This window comes from Vanessa atalanta, chromosome 18 (genome assembly GCF_905147765.1).
Source record: "Vanessa atalanta chromosome 18, ilVanAtal1.2, whole genome shotgun sequence".
Taxonomy (NCBI): Eukaryota; Metazoa; Arthropoda; class Insecta; order Lepidoptera; family Nymphalidae; genus Vanessa; species Vanessa atalanta.
The window spans coordinates 8,844,486-8,861,156 of record NC_061888.1 but is presented as its reverse complement, the minus strand read 5'-3'; the positions used below and the strand labels follow the sequence as shown (position 1 = coordinate 8,861,156).

General features: G+C 30.5%; 1 protein-coding gene across 1 annotated transcript in view; it reads right to left on the bottom strand.

Moving 5' to 3' along the window:
* The window catches only part of LOC125070945, an 84,947-nt gene extending 69,040 nt beyond the window's left edge, over window positions 1-15,907 (bottom strand). The window contains exons 1-2 of the mRNA XM_047680970.1: window positions 15,727-15,907; window positions 12,486-12,555 (exon numbers count right to left, since the gene is read on the bottom strand). Of these exons, the coding sequence (XP_047536926.1) occupies window positions 12,486-12,525 (40 nt within the window). The 5' untranslated portion in view covers window positions 12,526-12,555; window positions 15,727-15,907. The remainder of the gene's footprint in view (window positions 1-12,485; window positions 12,556-15,726) is intronic.
* Between the last annotated feature and the right edge of the window lie 764 nt (window positions 15,908-16,671).

Genomic DNA, 16,671 nt, shown 5'->3' with positions numbered 1-16,671 from the left:
ACTAACATATATTTATTTTTTACAGAATAAAGAAAGTCGAAAACAATAACACGGAAGCTATTTATATTGCGTAAGAGTTTAATTTTATCGATTGTTTATAATAAGAATTAAAGTTATGTATGAACTAATTTTAATAATAATAAAAAAAAGTAAAGTCGTAACAAAAAAAAATGTAATTGTTGTGAACCAAAGAACTAGAATATTTAGAAGTGTCATTTGTACGTAATTCATAAATTTAAATTTTTTTGTAACGTCCGCCATATTGGATTGAATATAGCTGCAATTCATGAATCGTGCATTGTCATCGAGATTAAATATGTGTGCCAACTTTCAGCTGAAAGTGGGTGTAATATTTATTCCAAGATTCCAGGAAATATGTAATAACATTAATACATACAAGTGAAATTAAATAAAAAAAAAAAAAAAATTAACACTAAATGTTTTTTTTTTGTAGTACTAAATATAAATAAAAATATTTTAAGTTTAATTAAATCAGTTTTATTTTTTAATCATTTTCGAATAACAGTCAAAAGCAATACAAATAATTCTAATATCCTATCTATTTTTATGAGATTTATGATTAAACCTATTATGATTAACCTTTCATTCATCAATGATTCAACCAAATCGAATTGACAACATTTTTTTCTAGTAAATATTTAGATTTTTTTTTTTTAAATTGAATATATATTTTTTCTTTATGAACCAATATTAATAAAACGAACAAATACTACGCTATATGTTACCCCACGGTCACTACACTACAGATTTCGAACACTTACGATTTTATTATATAAATAGATCATTAAACTTTTATAAAATGTTAAAAATTGGTATGTTTCAATATTTAGTATAAGAACTAATTGTGGTATAATAATATAAATAATAGAAAAAAAAGGTTAAAACTAACTGTCTATTTTATTGTATACAAAATATAAATAAAAATATTGTAAGTTAAATTGAATCAGTTTTATTTTATAATCATTTGTTAACTAACATCGAAAGAAATAAAAATAATTCTGTTGTCCTATCTATTTTTTATGAGATTTATGATTGTTCTTACGTCGCTCGGTTTGGCGCCATCTATTAGAATATTTGGGCGTAATCTCGTTACCTCGCTTAACCCTTAGTACACGGGCTTGCCGTTTTTGTCGATTTTGTAAGTGTGTGCGTGCGATTCTCAAGGGCACTTAGCTCTTGTAGTCCTCTTAATAGATACAAAAAAGTATTGTATTAATAGATTAATTGGCATGTAAATTTATTTGTATAATGTAATTGTACTTGTTGTTTTGAAAAAATTGCTTAAATTTGTAGATTCAATGGAAAAATATCATACTGTACTGTAAGTTTAGAAATACAACATTTTTTTAATAAAATAACAATTGTGTTACTTTCTTTAAAATAAAATAGAATATATATGTTTTATAATCGTTGTAACGTCTCAATTCAATTTTAATTTAGTACAAAATAATTATGTTTTCGGCTATTGTCATGTTTTATAATATTTTATTATATGTATAGATGTTCGCTCTTTTATCCGTCTCTTAGCTAGATATTGAATAAAATTTTAAATTAACAGATCAAAAAATTAAAAAAATTAAATCGGTTCCACTTCGATTGGTCATAGCTTCTTACCAATACTTTCAGTAGGTTTCAAGTAATTGACGCACAAACTAAACATACATACATTTAAAAAAAATGCATATACTAGTTTCCATCTGCGTCTTCGCTAGTGTTAGTTGAGGAAGAGTACGAAACATAGGTATATTTTCCGGGTTAAAAAGGAACCGATGTGTTATACCTGACAACGTTCATTCTTTATCATTAAACAATCATTCTTTTCTAATGTAATCCACACAAAACATTTAAGATTTATGCATTATTTAAGTCTTTCACAAGTATATTCTTTATTTTTGCGTAGAACTTCTATATTATTTCTGCAAATGATTTAATAAGCTGGTGGTCTATGTTGCCTATAAAATGAGAAGAATATACTGTTACTGTTTATTTTATTAATCTCAAAGCGTTATTTTGCATGTAATCCCTACCATAGACTAGTGTAATAAATAATTTTTTATCTAGATTTTTCAACTAGATTTTTTTCTAATGTTAAAAAGGAACAAACACATTACAAATAAACAAATATTGTATTCCTTTATCCCGAATTCTTAAGCAAAGTTTAGTCACGTTCGGTATCTCTCGACCTTCAGTCCGCAAGATGTTTCTGCGCCAAAAATTATTGTATGAAGAGCACTTGACAACGCGAGTGTACCTGACCCATTCCACCTCGCGAAACAAACTGAATAATGTTGAGATGTTTTCATGGTCCTCCCGTAACGAGAGTTGCTATAACACTTTAGTATTGCACAGGTTTGTAGGAACTTGAAGTGACCGTGTGCAAAATGAGTACTGTTCCATACACAAATGTTTCATAATTATATTGTATTTTAACGGCGTCTCAAAGTCTGTATGTGTAACATCATTCCTTATTTAGTGAAGGATAGGTTATATCGGTAGTAGTAATTAAAGTTTTCTAAACATCAACACAATTTTGTAAGTATCGACACACACCAGAAACCAAACGGCCCGTCTTTTAGGAAAAGATAATCTTGTCGGATTTGGAATATTTTTCGTGTCGCTGTGAACAGGTGATTTTCTAATGATATTTTCCTCCAGTGTCAACAGCTAAATTTGAAAATTATATACATAAAATATTGCACTTGAAAAATTTAGTAGTAACTGAATTTTCAATTGGAACATTATGGACCCTTTAGCATGTAGACAAAAATAAATAGACCCTTTAAAATCAGAAATTGAATTTTAATGAAATTTAATACCAAATTAATGGAAGGGTTTATACCAAAAATCGAAAAAGGCCTCAATTTTTCTTGAGGCTTGGAGCTTATTCCATAATGATGCTCCGAGCATGTTGCTGGTTTACCTATACGCGACAGACGTTCGATTTTCATTCGAAACATACAAGTTACCGTTATAAAGACATAGTAAGTCTTGATTAACCACCGATAAATGGATAAAATATTAACACTAATTAAGTTTGAACCTAGATTGAGCTATGGTTAAGATGCCACTGTGCAATAAATTATTTTATGTATAATTTACCTCTAAATACAGGTAGTATATATATTATATATTTTTAACCCGTTTTCACCAATTATTTAACTTTGATTAAATCTCGTACAAGATTAAGTAAAATTGAGATAAAAAAATACTAAGAAAAATGTTTTTTTCTCTTCATTTGCTGCATAAGACTTTTTGTATTTTTAGACTACAATCTGGCGACCCTTACAGAAGACGTATTTGTCTCAAACGAAAAAACCTTGTATAGTTTCTATTTGTCTCCGTCGGAAAGTTTAATTTAGAACATAAAATAACGATACTATACACTACTACAAAAGGTTTTTGTATATAATTTACTAACTATTGCATGTTGCTTCGGCCTTTATCGGTTTATGCTCGTTGGGTAAAATTTATTTGTAACAAGCGGAACTGAATTTAGATAATCGAATTTAGATAATTCGAATATTAGATAATTTCAATATTAAGCAGCCATTATGTAAGAATCAGACTGAGGCTCCCCATATCCCGTAAATCTTTTGCAGGACTAAATTATCTTAAATATAATAGGCCAAATTTTAATATTATTTTAGGATTAAAAGTCTTTACTGCCAATGAAAATATAATTATACTTTTAATCAAAATGAGATAAAAAAAAGGGTGGAATCCAGACGGCCTTGCATAAAGTCCTCACTAAGCAAGTTTGTAACTTGAGTAAACTCAAAACCATTATAGGAATACAATATTTTAAACAAGACTTTCAATAACATCGTTTCGTTATTGTTATATATCTAAGTTTATATACTTTTATTTCTGATCCGTTTTTTTTTAATTTTTAAACATAACCTTGAAATGTCATTGACCACTGACACGTGTGGCAACTTACAAGTTCTAAAATGGCGGGTACGGCGCGTCATTAAATACAGATAATATCAAATGTATTACAATAATAAATTACAAGAATTATTAAAGTAAAATTTTAAATCAAACTAATTATCAAAATATAAATATCAAACAATATAAATATAATAATCAAACTATTTTCATGACAATAAGGAATGATAATGGGTGAGTATATTTTTTACTCATTAGTCAAATATATATTATATAATTATAAAAGTTTCATATCCAAATAAATATATCATTAACAGATATTTCGTACTCGTACGATATTCGACATATTACACGACTCAATTTAAAATATTGTTATATTTGACGAAGAGTCATAAGTATGTTGATGCATTACAATTTGTAGGATAACAATGTAAGAATGGTCACTACAAAGATGCCTGTGAACGCCTTTTAAAGAGTATTGCGTTTCCTGCTTTAGTTATTGTTCCCAGTTCGTAACAGTTAAATAACTGGAAAGCAAAGTTCGAAACTAAAGTAAACTCAAACCTCATTTCGAAACTATGTTTTACACTGCCTATCTAATAAAATTAAAGTTTAAGTATAAATCCTATAAACGTATTGATGAGAACAATGACCCTTGATTTTATTTGCTTTTGTAGTTCAATTAGATAGTAGCTTGTAATATATACATTGTATAAAAATTATCACAAAACAGTACAACGATATTTTTTTATAAGTTTTCAATCTCTATATCATTCTCTTAAGGAATAGAAGCGAATTTCATTCCCAAGTTACTTCTAGGCGTGCTTTTAAAAACTGTTTTGGACGTAAATTTATATTGTGTTTTTTCTACATTCTTAAAAGTCATAAAAGCAATACAATGCACTTACTTAAGGATGTTCTCAACATTTACCTTTTGAATAATATATTAGAACCCGCATCACTTTCTGGTTAAGTGGGGCTTTTAAGCGAGCTAGTTACTTAGCACTGGCAGTTTTATACAGTAGTTTTTTTTTTTTTTAATATTTAATAAATAAAAATTTCTAAGTGTATATTTTTTAAGTAAAATAATATTGAATATCCAAACTAATATATATATATATATATATTTCACTAGCTTAAATTATGTAAATTTAAGTTTGGATATCCAATTATATAATTAAAATTCATACTTTTAAATAATTATAAATATATGTATATCAATTTTGGAAAAAAGTGACTTGATTATTATTTTACAATAATTATAGTACATTAACCGTGAACAATATTGATTAATAATGACAGAAGCAGTGACAAACATTGTATAATTACGAGAAATGAAGATAAACTATTACCATACAGGTCCCGTCTCATCAAAGTCAATAAAACCCTCTCAGGCATGCCTACTTTACCGACCATGTATTCGCTTATATAATAAAAACCCTCAGATACATTCAGCATTGTTAAGTAATTAATTAAGAATAAAAATTTATTGAATATTTGTATAATATTATAAAAGTTCATGAAAAGTAATTCGATCTTGGCAACGATAATCAATTTTCTTCGTGGATTTAATACTAGACTTTCTTGCAATTAATCACAGTATACACAAACTAATACATGAAGGAAATTAAAGCATCAATGTTGACCAAAGGTGTACCCTAAAGATAAGGTTTACGCGAATATTTAACATAATGAAATAACATAAATTAAACACGCGAACTTCCTCTAAAAATGCGGCTGCTATAAACCTTTGTTCTCATTCCCAAATGACCCCTTTAATTTTCTATTGCTTAGTTTTCACGAACTTTTCATAATATTTTATATTTTAAACCAGTAATCACTTAAAGTAGCGAGTAAGGCAAGCAGCGAAGCCACTAGCCACTTAGACGTCACTTTATATTTAGTAGTATGGCGTTTAAAAGGTGCTTATTAAAGCCTACTTGGATAAAGTGTTTTTTCATTTGGATCTTAGTTCTTCGTTACCGTTAAAAATCCTTGAAAATTCATATGACTGACGATCTCAATGTCACACATGTTAGTTTACTACGTACTTCGAATAAACTTCGTAACGATGGAGTCGGAGAGGAGCGAAGTGACTTGTAGACCTCAATTTTATTTTAACGAATGTAAGTTTTTATGTATATATTTATATTAGGTTTTAATTTATATAACGATGATCCTATTACGTTAATAAAATTCATACTAGTCTTATTATGTATTAATATTTGTAATTTAGCATAAGTATAAATTGTGGGTTCAAATCCATACAAAGGCTACGGAATTTTCAAGTTCCTTAAAAGTAGAGGACATTGTCCGGTCTCACCTGCTCACCTGGGAGAATTAATTTATTTTTATATTTTAACTAATAATCAATCTGAAAAATCTCCTAATCCATACATAAAATTCAAACAAGAAGATGCAAAATGTTTTGGAGAAGTTAGTTATGAATTCATAACATAACAAAATTCATGGCAGACGACATTTGCCGACTTGTACAATATATATAATACATAGGGCAGCAAAACTAGCTAATGCGCTCAAACAGTGAACCGACACAAATCAAAAACACAAAGTGTCTTCAAAGAACTACTAAAAAAATTCATTTAATTTTATGCATAAAATTTTTCGTGATTTATTGAACAGAGGAGCAAATTGCCATAGAGCCAGTACGGCCAAGGTATCAAATCCTCCATATTGAAAGAAAAACTGTACAAGTCTTCGTATTACTTATTCAAATGATATACGAATGTGTTCATATAGTTGCTTATATAATATATAATTGGTATAAAGGTTCCAGCCTCGCTACAACTTGCTAATTAAGTTCATAGTTGCGAATCTTCGTAGTCGAATCTAGGTTTCTTGAGGAATTTAGCTTCAGGATAAGATTCTAAATTAGAACAAATTTGAGAATTAATTACATAGAAGATGTGTATCAATTTCACACTTCTTTGTTCAACTTAGAAGCATCACTTCACATTCTACATCGCTAGCAGCCCATGCCGACTTCGTACGGGTATAATTTATACAAAATTGTACGCCTTCTATTTGAACTTTAAATTTCCAAAAACTTTTTTTTTAGTGAGACTAAAAAAAAGCACGATAGTTACTTCTTTCGCGACCGAAAGTCTAACCCGATTGACTCAAAATTTAGCATATTTTGAGTCCATCGGGTTAGACTTTTTCGAAGATCATATACATATACATAGTTTAAATTATGAACATGCCTATGCCCTAATTACCTTATATATAGAGTTATTCAAGATAACACTATAGTATTGTTTTCAAAAGTGCAGTGACTTAAAATAATATACTTGGTGGTAGGGTTTTGTGCAAGCCCGTCTAGGTAGGTACCATCCACCCTTCAGATATTCTACCGTCAAACAGTAGGTATTGTATTGTTTAGTATTGCTGCATTCCGGTGAAGGTTGAGTTAGATAGTGTAACTACAGGCTTAATTAGTTTCCAAGATTGGTTGGCTTAATTAGTTTCCAAAGACGATGTAAGGAATGTCTTATTTCAACGAAATTCTGCCATATGTGTATTCCACCAACCCGCATTGGAGCAGCGTGATGGAATATGCTCCAAAACCTTCTCCTCAAAGGGAGATACTCAGCCCAGGAGTGGGAAATTTACAGGCTGCTAATGTGATGTAATGTAATGTAAGAAATGGTTATCATTTCTTACAGCGGCATTGTTTGTGGTGACCACTCAACTTACAAATTTCCTGGCTATATCATAAAAAAAGATAAATGAACAAAGTATAATCAGTTTAGAGTGTGACCAAAGGTAAATAGATTTGCTACTCTATCTAATATATATAGTAATCTATTTTATTGAAATTCATAGATTTTTCATTTATCGTTAAAAGCAAGATTCCACAATAAATTTGGGACCAAGACGATTCCCTCAGTCATCACATACGCCCAACGCCCAACATCATGGTCCGGTCGGAATAATGATGGAGCCCGTACAACTACAACCACAAAGTTGGTAGCGTATTGGCCATGCAATAAATGGGTAATATTTATAATGATGCCAGCATCTATGAGCAGTGGTGGTTACCATCATAGCTCAGCTGTTCTTCCACCTACCTATAGTATAAAAAGATCTACCGTTAAACAGTAATGTTAAACAACGGTAGAAAATTATTTTAATTTTAACCACAAATACGGGCTAGCTCTACCACCGGGTATAAAATATGCGTTTAGTGTTAAGGTATATACATTATAAAGTATGTTGGATACCACAGCTTATTAATAATATAGTTCATTCCATAGCTAACGTACTGCTTGAATTTGGGACGATCGCTTCGTTTTTAAGCAATTCTTGCTAATGTTATTAAATTTATTGTACATTAATTTCATTCAACCACATACACTAGTATTATAAAGAGGTACAATATGTTTGTTTATAAGTAGGTAATTAGTAAAAGTAATGATCCAGTTCTAAAAAAAATAAAGGTATCGATTATATTTATTTCATATCATACGAGTATGTCTTAATTAATTAACTTCACCCGTTCAAGCCGGGGCGGAGCTACTGAGCCGTGACAGTTCAGTGGTTGGAACACCTGAATCTTTATTGAAGAGACGATACGAAGTTTTCCATGATCGTTTATAATTCATCTCTGCGAAGGAAATCATCGCGGAAAAATCTGCCACAAATGTATCCATCAAGTCGCATCAGAGTAGCGTGGTATGGCATGTTACTCATAAAAGAGAGACGGCCTTGGCTGGGCTGTAAGTTTTATACTCCATACAATTTCATTTCATGGTAATCTAAGCTAATTCTTGACGGTTGTTATTATAAAATAGTTTCTATGTTTTCTTTCATAACATAATAATATTATTTTGATAGCGTATTCAAAGAATTAAAGAAATGTAGATATTACAATTTCACGTATTGTGTTTCGCGGCTGTATCTTTAACATTCTTTTAATTAGCCCCGACCGTGGATGCTCTGAATAAAGATTACTACTAAAGCAACATCTTTTGTTGTATCTCCACAATACATTAACGTTTATTTATATAAAATAGCTCAGCCCGCGGTTTTATCTGTGCTATATTGTATTGGCCGACGTTTAGTTTCAGCTTCACTCCGTTGCGTCGAAGCGTGAAGACAAGTTACATACAACAACCTATAACCTAAATATATCATTAACCGCACTATCTAAAGCAGAAAGATCTGGAACTTTCTGAAATAGTCTTTACAAACTGTCAGTGTTTATAATAATATAGATATTTTTAAGAAGCTTTGCTATTATATACAACTTACTAGCTAACTGAGCCAAGTTTTTAAAACAAAAGTAGAATAAAAACCTCTTATAAACTTCTATATACTTTGTTTTAAAAATTTTAGTAAATACACGTCCAAACTTTTTTCTATCGACACGCATCGGAGCGGCGGTGGTTGTATAAAATCTACGTCTGTTATTCGAAAATAGAGGACAGCGCTGGGCTAGTGGGGTATTTACAGGATATTATTGTTACAAATTTAATTATATTTGTAACAATAATATTGAAAATTAAATCCCTACTAGGTACTGTAGGTCTATTCTGTAACAAGAAACTCAAATCTCGCCGCAAACAACGAGCGAGAAATGACAGGATGTGATATACGACATTGATTATATTAATTATAATATTTATAGGATACGTATCTAAACGGCGTATCACTTTAAGGCTGTTTCACAATGGTGAATTGCACCTTCGTGAGTGAATAGATTGAAATAGAACTTAATTCAGCAGTGCGTTTCACTAAAGTTCATATATATAAAAGCAATCAATAATAATATTAAGAAACCAATACTTTTTGGTACAAAGAGAAAAAGTAAGTTTTGTTGTCTACTGGCAATAAAATATTATTTAAACTATATAAATGAATAATACAAATTCGTAAAGACGAAATCTTTGCTTTAATTATTAATTCCAAAGCACTTTTGTAAAGTCAAAAATTGTCGTACATTTTATTAAACATTCAGTAATTCACATTGAATTTATTTAAAAGAAAGCAGTGCTTATGTTAAAAATTGTAAAGCATTTTATAATACTAACGAAGTCTCAAGTACCGGGAGCACTTGAAGTTGTATTATGTTTGAACTTTTGTTCATTCCTCGTTCGTTCATTCCCTCCGGAGGCGGTTAGGAATGCGTTGCATATAATAATAAAAGGAGATCTAAAAAATTTAAGGACTTGAGCGTCTTGAATGGTTTTGCATGTCATTATAGAGATGAATATGATCGTTGTGTATCTCATTCATATGGTTTGTTCAATTTGTTTGACTGCCTCAATTTTTTAAATTTTTATTGACTGGTCTTGCGACTATATATAGAGATATAAGCCGCAGATCCCGAGGTTCTTCAAACGCCAAGTCTGACCGATAAAAATGTAACGGGTTTTTCTATAACATTTCTTAGTCATAGCCTGAAGTCTGGAAGTTGGAGTGTGCACACTCTCGTGCCACGGAAAGCACGTAAAGTATTGTTCCTGAACTCTTTCCGGTCGTGTCGGATTTGCCATGCCACTGATGAGAGGGACGGAATAGAGAAAACACTTGTGTTTGCGAAACTTAAATATGTCCTGTGCAGTTGACTGGCCTCCCTTGAGATTGGCCGCCATTGGCATAACAAACCTTTACGTCATCCTTGTCATTTAGTTTGTTTGACATATTTTTGAACATTGCAATGTAATGTCAAGACAATGCTTTAAGTATAACAAAATAGTCCGATAGTCTCTGTTACGGTTAAGGAGCTCTATAGCATCCCTGGTTTATATACTCATTTTGAAATTCGTATTCGAGGGATAATTATTTATAGGGATAGTTACTGCTAGTTGAAAAAAATAATCCGTAGCGAAGTTATTAGAAAATACTCCCTTGTTCGACCAACGTTATATGATACAGATGTATAACGTTCAGAAAATATGTTATTTATCGGGATATGCTCAACATGATTATTGCTTACCAACGTCATGGAAGATGCAAGAATACGTCGCCGAATGAACCGTAGCCTCGTACTCGTGTTAAGGAAGGATGATTACCGTGAGCTTTAGGTATAAAAAGAAGCTTGTGTTCTTGATTGGGGTTCTAGTTCAGTACGTCAGCTATTAAAATGGAATTGACATAATTACTTTTGCACTTTTAATATTATTATAGACTAGCTGTGCCCTCGACTTCTTGCACGTTTGAATTTATTAAAAAAGTTATTGTTATAGCCCAAGTTACTCCTTATTACATCAGCTATCTGCCAGTAAAAGTTCAGTCAAAATCGGTTTATTCGTTCGAGAGATACCGGAAAAACAGAGAGACCGACAAAAATAAAAAAGAAGTTATTTTGGTAATATGTACCGTGTATACATACATATGTATTTAGTTACAAGCGGTTATTTTAATATTACAAACGTACACTCCAATTTTATTATATGTATAGATGTATGTAATGTAAGCGTAAGAAAAATATTTGGTGATTTTGAATGAAGCCACAGTATATAATATGTATATTTACTTGACTAGATATGAGTTCTATCATTTAAGGTCAGTATACTTGTACAGACAGGATGTTTTTTTCGAAAACTGATGAAAACTAAAGTCGCATCATCTGATTTTCAATTTAGTTTCCAAATGGTTAATTGGTTCTAGTTAATTGGCTAGAATAATTTAAGCGCAACTTATTTTATTTCGATAAATTTAAAATAAGAAATTCCAATATCTATATTCACGAGTTAACATTAATATTATATAAAATTACCTTCCCTTAACTAAGAAACGTGTAAAAGAAAAATTCACGCTTGACTCACAATACATTCCTATGATAAAACTGAAAATTTTGTAAAATTGTATGTACATAGCACTCACTCACGCCCTTACGTAGTAGACGTTTTATCGTGTTTATATTATTTGAAATTATGTAACCTGTAATAATAATCAATGATATAAAATATCTTTAAAAAGTATGCATAAGATTATTTAAAAATCTCTAACAATGCCTTTATCTTTTAAATCTTATTAAATTTTTATTTGATAATAGATATTACTTTAGGTTGGAACATTCCTGGATAACACGGTTCAATGCATCACAGTTTTTATTCTTGCATTATGATTATTTTTCTATTGTTAAAAAAAAAATGTTTAGAAATCATGGATTAAAAACCATTCGGATGGTGCAAAAACTTGTTTGGGGCACAGCACAGTCACAGATATAGTAACAAATACAGGTGTATGTTCGATTTTTATTTCCTTTCTTACAGCGATGATGAAAAAAATCATCTGACTTCAATAGCATTTACTATTAATATATTTATTATATTTTGACACTTTTTATGATTGTAGGTAAATCATAAAAAGAAAATTCTAAAATAAATATGTTGCGGCGGATTTTATGACAAAAATCCAGACACACAAATGTAACGTGTTCATTAATAAAATATAGATTTATTGAAAATAAAACAGGACAGGTATCCGTTTTTATGAAAAGAACGAAATAATTGGACGATGTTCAAATTGTAAATCATTCACATTATTAATATTATATCGTAGTGTATTTAATTCACATACAATAATTTAATATCGAATAAACTCACCGTTTTCATCTTTGTATCGTCGGCATAGGGAAAACATCATGTGATTCGCCTCTCACAGGATTCGGTACGCCTGAAATAATACGAACTTTATAAATAAAGAAAATATACATTCATATCAAAAATGTATTATTATTTTTTACAAGCACTTTTGAACAATTGATTTGAGTGTTAGGCTACCACCGGTTATGATTGAATTGAGTGTAAAGCTACCACCGCTTCGGAATCCAAGCATACCGAGAAGAGCATTTCAATGTTAAAATCATAATAATATTAACCCTAATTAGTTCGTATAAGTACTTTTAAATCATTCATAGAAATTAAACGGGATAAAATGTATTGTAAAACTATAACCGGTTCGTTATGTGGTTTCTACTGAGAAGACTCGTCGAGAAACTCAGTGTGTACCTATTCTCAAATTACTGCGTATAATATGATATCATTCATGAACCAACTAAGTGTGAATATATTATTTTATATAATATATCTGCCGTCGCCCGCGTCTCTGGGCGTTAATTATAATATAGCAAACATTTTATGAGATACAAATAATTTTTCATTTGATATAGGTATGTCCTATTCCACGATACAATTAACTTTTTCGCAGAATTTAATTAGAATTTTTCGAGTCGATGGGTCGTGAAACGTATTCATATTCATAATAAAGTATTTTCCGCCCACGTGTATGGGGCGTGTACAGGTTTTAGGTATAACCTTTTCTGAACTTCTGATACCCGTTGGAACTGTAACCACTGGGCCATCTCGGATTCTCATAGAGCAGTGTAAGAATTATTAATCAATTGTGAGAGGTGAGGTTGATCCACCCGATCAAATGTTAGGTTATCTGTAGCGATATCCTTTCTGTTCTTTTATATACCCCTGACAACGTGTATGGAAAGTTTACCAGTGAACGTTTGATTAGTTTAGCGTAAGAAACAAACAAAGCTACTTTCACATTTATATAACATACTTTTTACTTATAAAATATATTAATTTATTAAAAAAAAAAACTTTCATTTTAGGGTTTCGTAAATTCAATGAAAAAAAGAGAAACCTTATTGGAGGAATGCCGCGTCGGTCTGTCTGAACCTAATTTCTACGATTCCACTTAACAGATTAAGTTCAGATTTCGTATTCATACCGAATTAGTTAATCGAATGACAGGGGCAAAACCTAAATTAAGAAACTCTGTTTTTGGACGTTGATTTAAAGTTTTTTTTTTTTTTCAATCACACCATACTTTAATATAATATATTCAAATATAAACGCTCAAGATATAACATATTCAAGTTAGCAAAAATATATTAAATGATAATCAAGCATTCTCCTCAACATTCAAAGTACTGAACCGATAATTTTAACTATAGGATCTCAAATTCATAATGTACAGGAATTCTTAAATGAAAGAGTCAGTAAATGCCTACGCTACATGTCCCATTCTACGAGCAAGACTCGCATTTAGCCAGTATTTGTGTTTTCTGTCAATTATTTAAGTCTCATTTTTTGCCATACTGGCTGTTTGTCCCGACTTCGCTCGGCTATATTACAGATTCTGTCATACATGATTTTTGAGAAACATTAACCGCGTTTTTACATAATTTTTCATAGATACTCCCCTCACCGCTTTATCATAGCGTATATCTTATTCGATAAATAGGCTATCTAACACGGAAATATATTTTTTAAATCAGACCAGTAGTTCCTAATATTAGCGCGCTCAACTAAACAAACAAACTCTTCAGGTCTATAATATCAGTCTGTTATTTTATTATAATTTCGAGATCGTATCTTTGCCAATTATATATTAATATTTTCAAACAATATAATCATTACGGAATACAGAACCGACGCATATTTTTATATTACAGCATTTATATTATTAAGTTAATGTTATGATAACGGTAGCCTTATCACGTTAGACCTAACGCCTTTTATATTGCTAGGCGTTAGGAATACCGTTGAACTGTTGAGACAATAGACAGTTTCTAGTAGTCTATCTCTATATGTAAGTCTGTAAAGTTCGTGCGAAATCCTCTGCATGCAGTAATGTAAAGGATACTGTTCTTGAATTAATTTTAATAAAACGATAACATTTTTGCGGGCCTTGGATTTATGACCAATGTACACTTTTGCAATGAATAATAATAACACTTGCATAATAAGACAACTTATTATTGTACTTACTTATTTTTTTTTGATAGAAAATACTTCTATGACTTTCGAAAATAAAATTTGATAAAAATAAATTAATTAATACTATCTATAATTAATAATACAAATTTCATAACGAAGAATGATTTGATTTGTTTGTCATCGATAAAATGTGAAACTACTTAATCGAGTTTAATAATTCCTCCACCATTAGGAAACCACACATAAAAGTAACGTAGGCTATATTTTATTTCAGTAATAATAAGATACCAGTCTTAGATAATGGTATTGGTAAAGCAAGCAGAAGAAAAAGGGCTTCCGTGCAGCTTTATCTTATGTAGGTATGTTCTCTTTTAGTTGCGATCTAAATTCCACTCGGGCGAAGCCTCGGCCACAGCTAGTACATTATAAGAACAGCTTCTTTCAAATTTTTAAAAACCGTTTATTCTATTATTAGTCTAATAGAATTTTAAAATGAATTAAATAATTACGATGTATGTAAAAAATAAAATCACAATTGAATAATTGAATTCCCTCCCGAATGAGAGAAGATCAAAATGTACAAATGTTTCTGTTTGTATGTCAGTGTGTCGAATTCGTAAGCTCATTAATAGCTGTCACGATAAATAACATTAATTAGTTTAATGGGATTCGTCACAGAAGCCCGGTATGCTAAAAACGGATAGCAATCACTCTGTGTACAAACCTAAAGTAATCCGTAATTACCTTCTAAATTAGGTCAATGAGTAAAGATTCTTACTATCAACTAAGGGGTCGGAGAGATGATTTTTTTAAAAGACTTCATAATTACTACTTATATTAATTGAAGCAAAATTATTATTTTTATTCATTAATATATGAATATGTACATAAATTTTCTTGTTTAATTTCATTTAATATTCAACTACGTATAATTATTTCTTACGATCTTAAAACAAAGTTAAAATGTATAGATATCATTCTATTTTATTGACTATCTTTATATCTGTTTTAGTATCTAAATAAATAATTTAAAAAGTACGCTTTTAGTTTTTTAATGTACTTAAATATCAAATACAAAAGACAGCGTATCTAGATAGCTACATCTACGAACCTGCGTTAGCCTATACTCTCGATCTAGACGTTTCATTAAACCTCATTGTATGCGGACACTATCAATTAAAAGTACAATATTATCGTAATTTCTATTATGATTGGGCACAGCACTATTGCAAAAAAAAGTTTATCACATGTGGAGAAAGTGTTGGAAAATTAATAAAAGACGAGTGCGGCACGCGAAGGATTTGTAGCGACTGGCCGTCAGGCCGGCTTCGTCGCGGTTCGGCGGAGGTCGGGTATAATCGACATCTCGTAGGGCTTTCAGGACAAGTGTGTCCCCATAATGTGGTACAGCGAATCACACTCATTCCGAATGAAAAATGCAATAACAGTGCATTTAAATGGACCTCACGTGAATACTTTGCGTATTGCAATTTATGAATAAAAAGTAAAATATAAGTGAATACATTAATGTAACAGTGGAAATAATTAGTATATGTAATAGTAGAGTTAGTTATAATGTTTAATAATATATCCCATTTAAACTTTCTTTTAGCATAGCAGTTCAAACTATTTATTAATGCTACATTTAGTCATTATTCTTAATCAACAAACTAACTTATATGCAGTGATACTTATTTCATTTTGTTTTTTATTGGGAAACCAAACCTTTGAGCAGCCGTTGTTAGTAAATTTAAAGTAATACAAATTATCTCGTATCCTAAGGAGTTTACTAGACTGTGGATATTGTTCTATTGATTTCTAAAATAGTTTGTTTAAATTGTTATCACATTGATCTAACATCAATATAGCAGGAATAAAATAAAACAAAAAAAAGCCCGTAAATGACTCTCCGTTGGGCTGCTGATAGCCAAGCCTTCTAAAAGAGAGGACTTGGTACTTCCACCACGCTGCTCATGTGCTTGGATACAAATGTACAAACTTTTAACAGACAGAGCTTTCCCTTTGATGTTTTCTGTTATGTTATGTTTGACCTAAT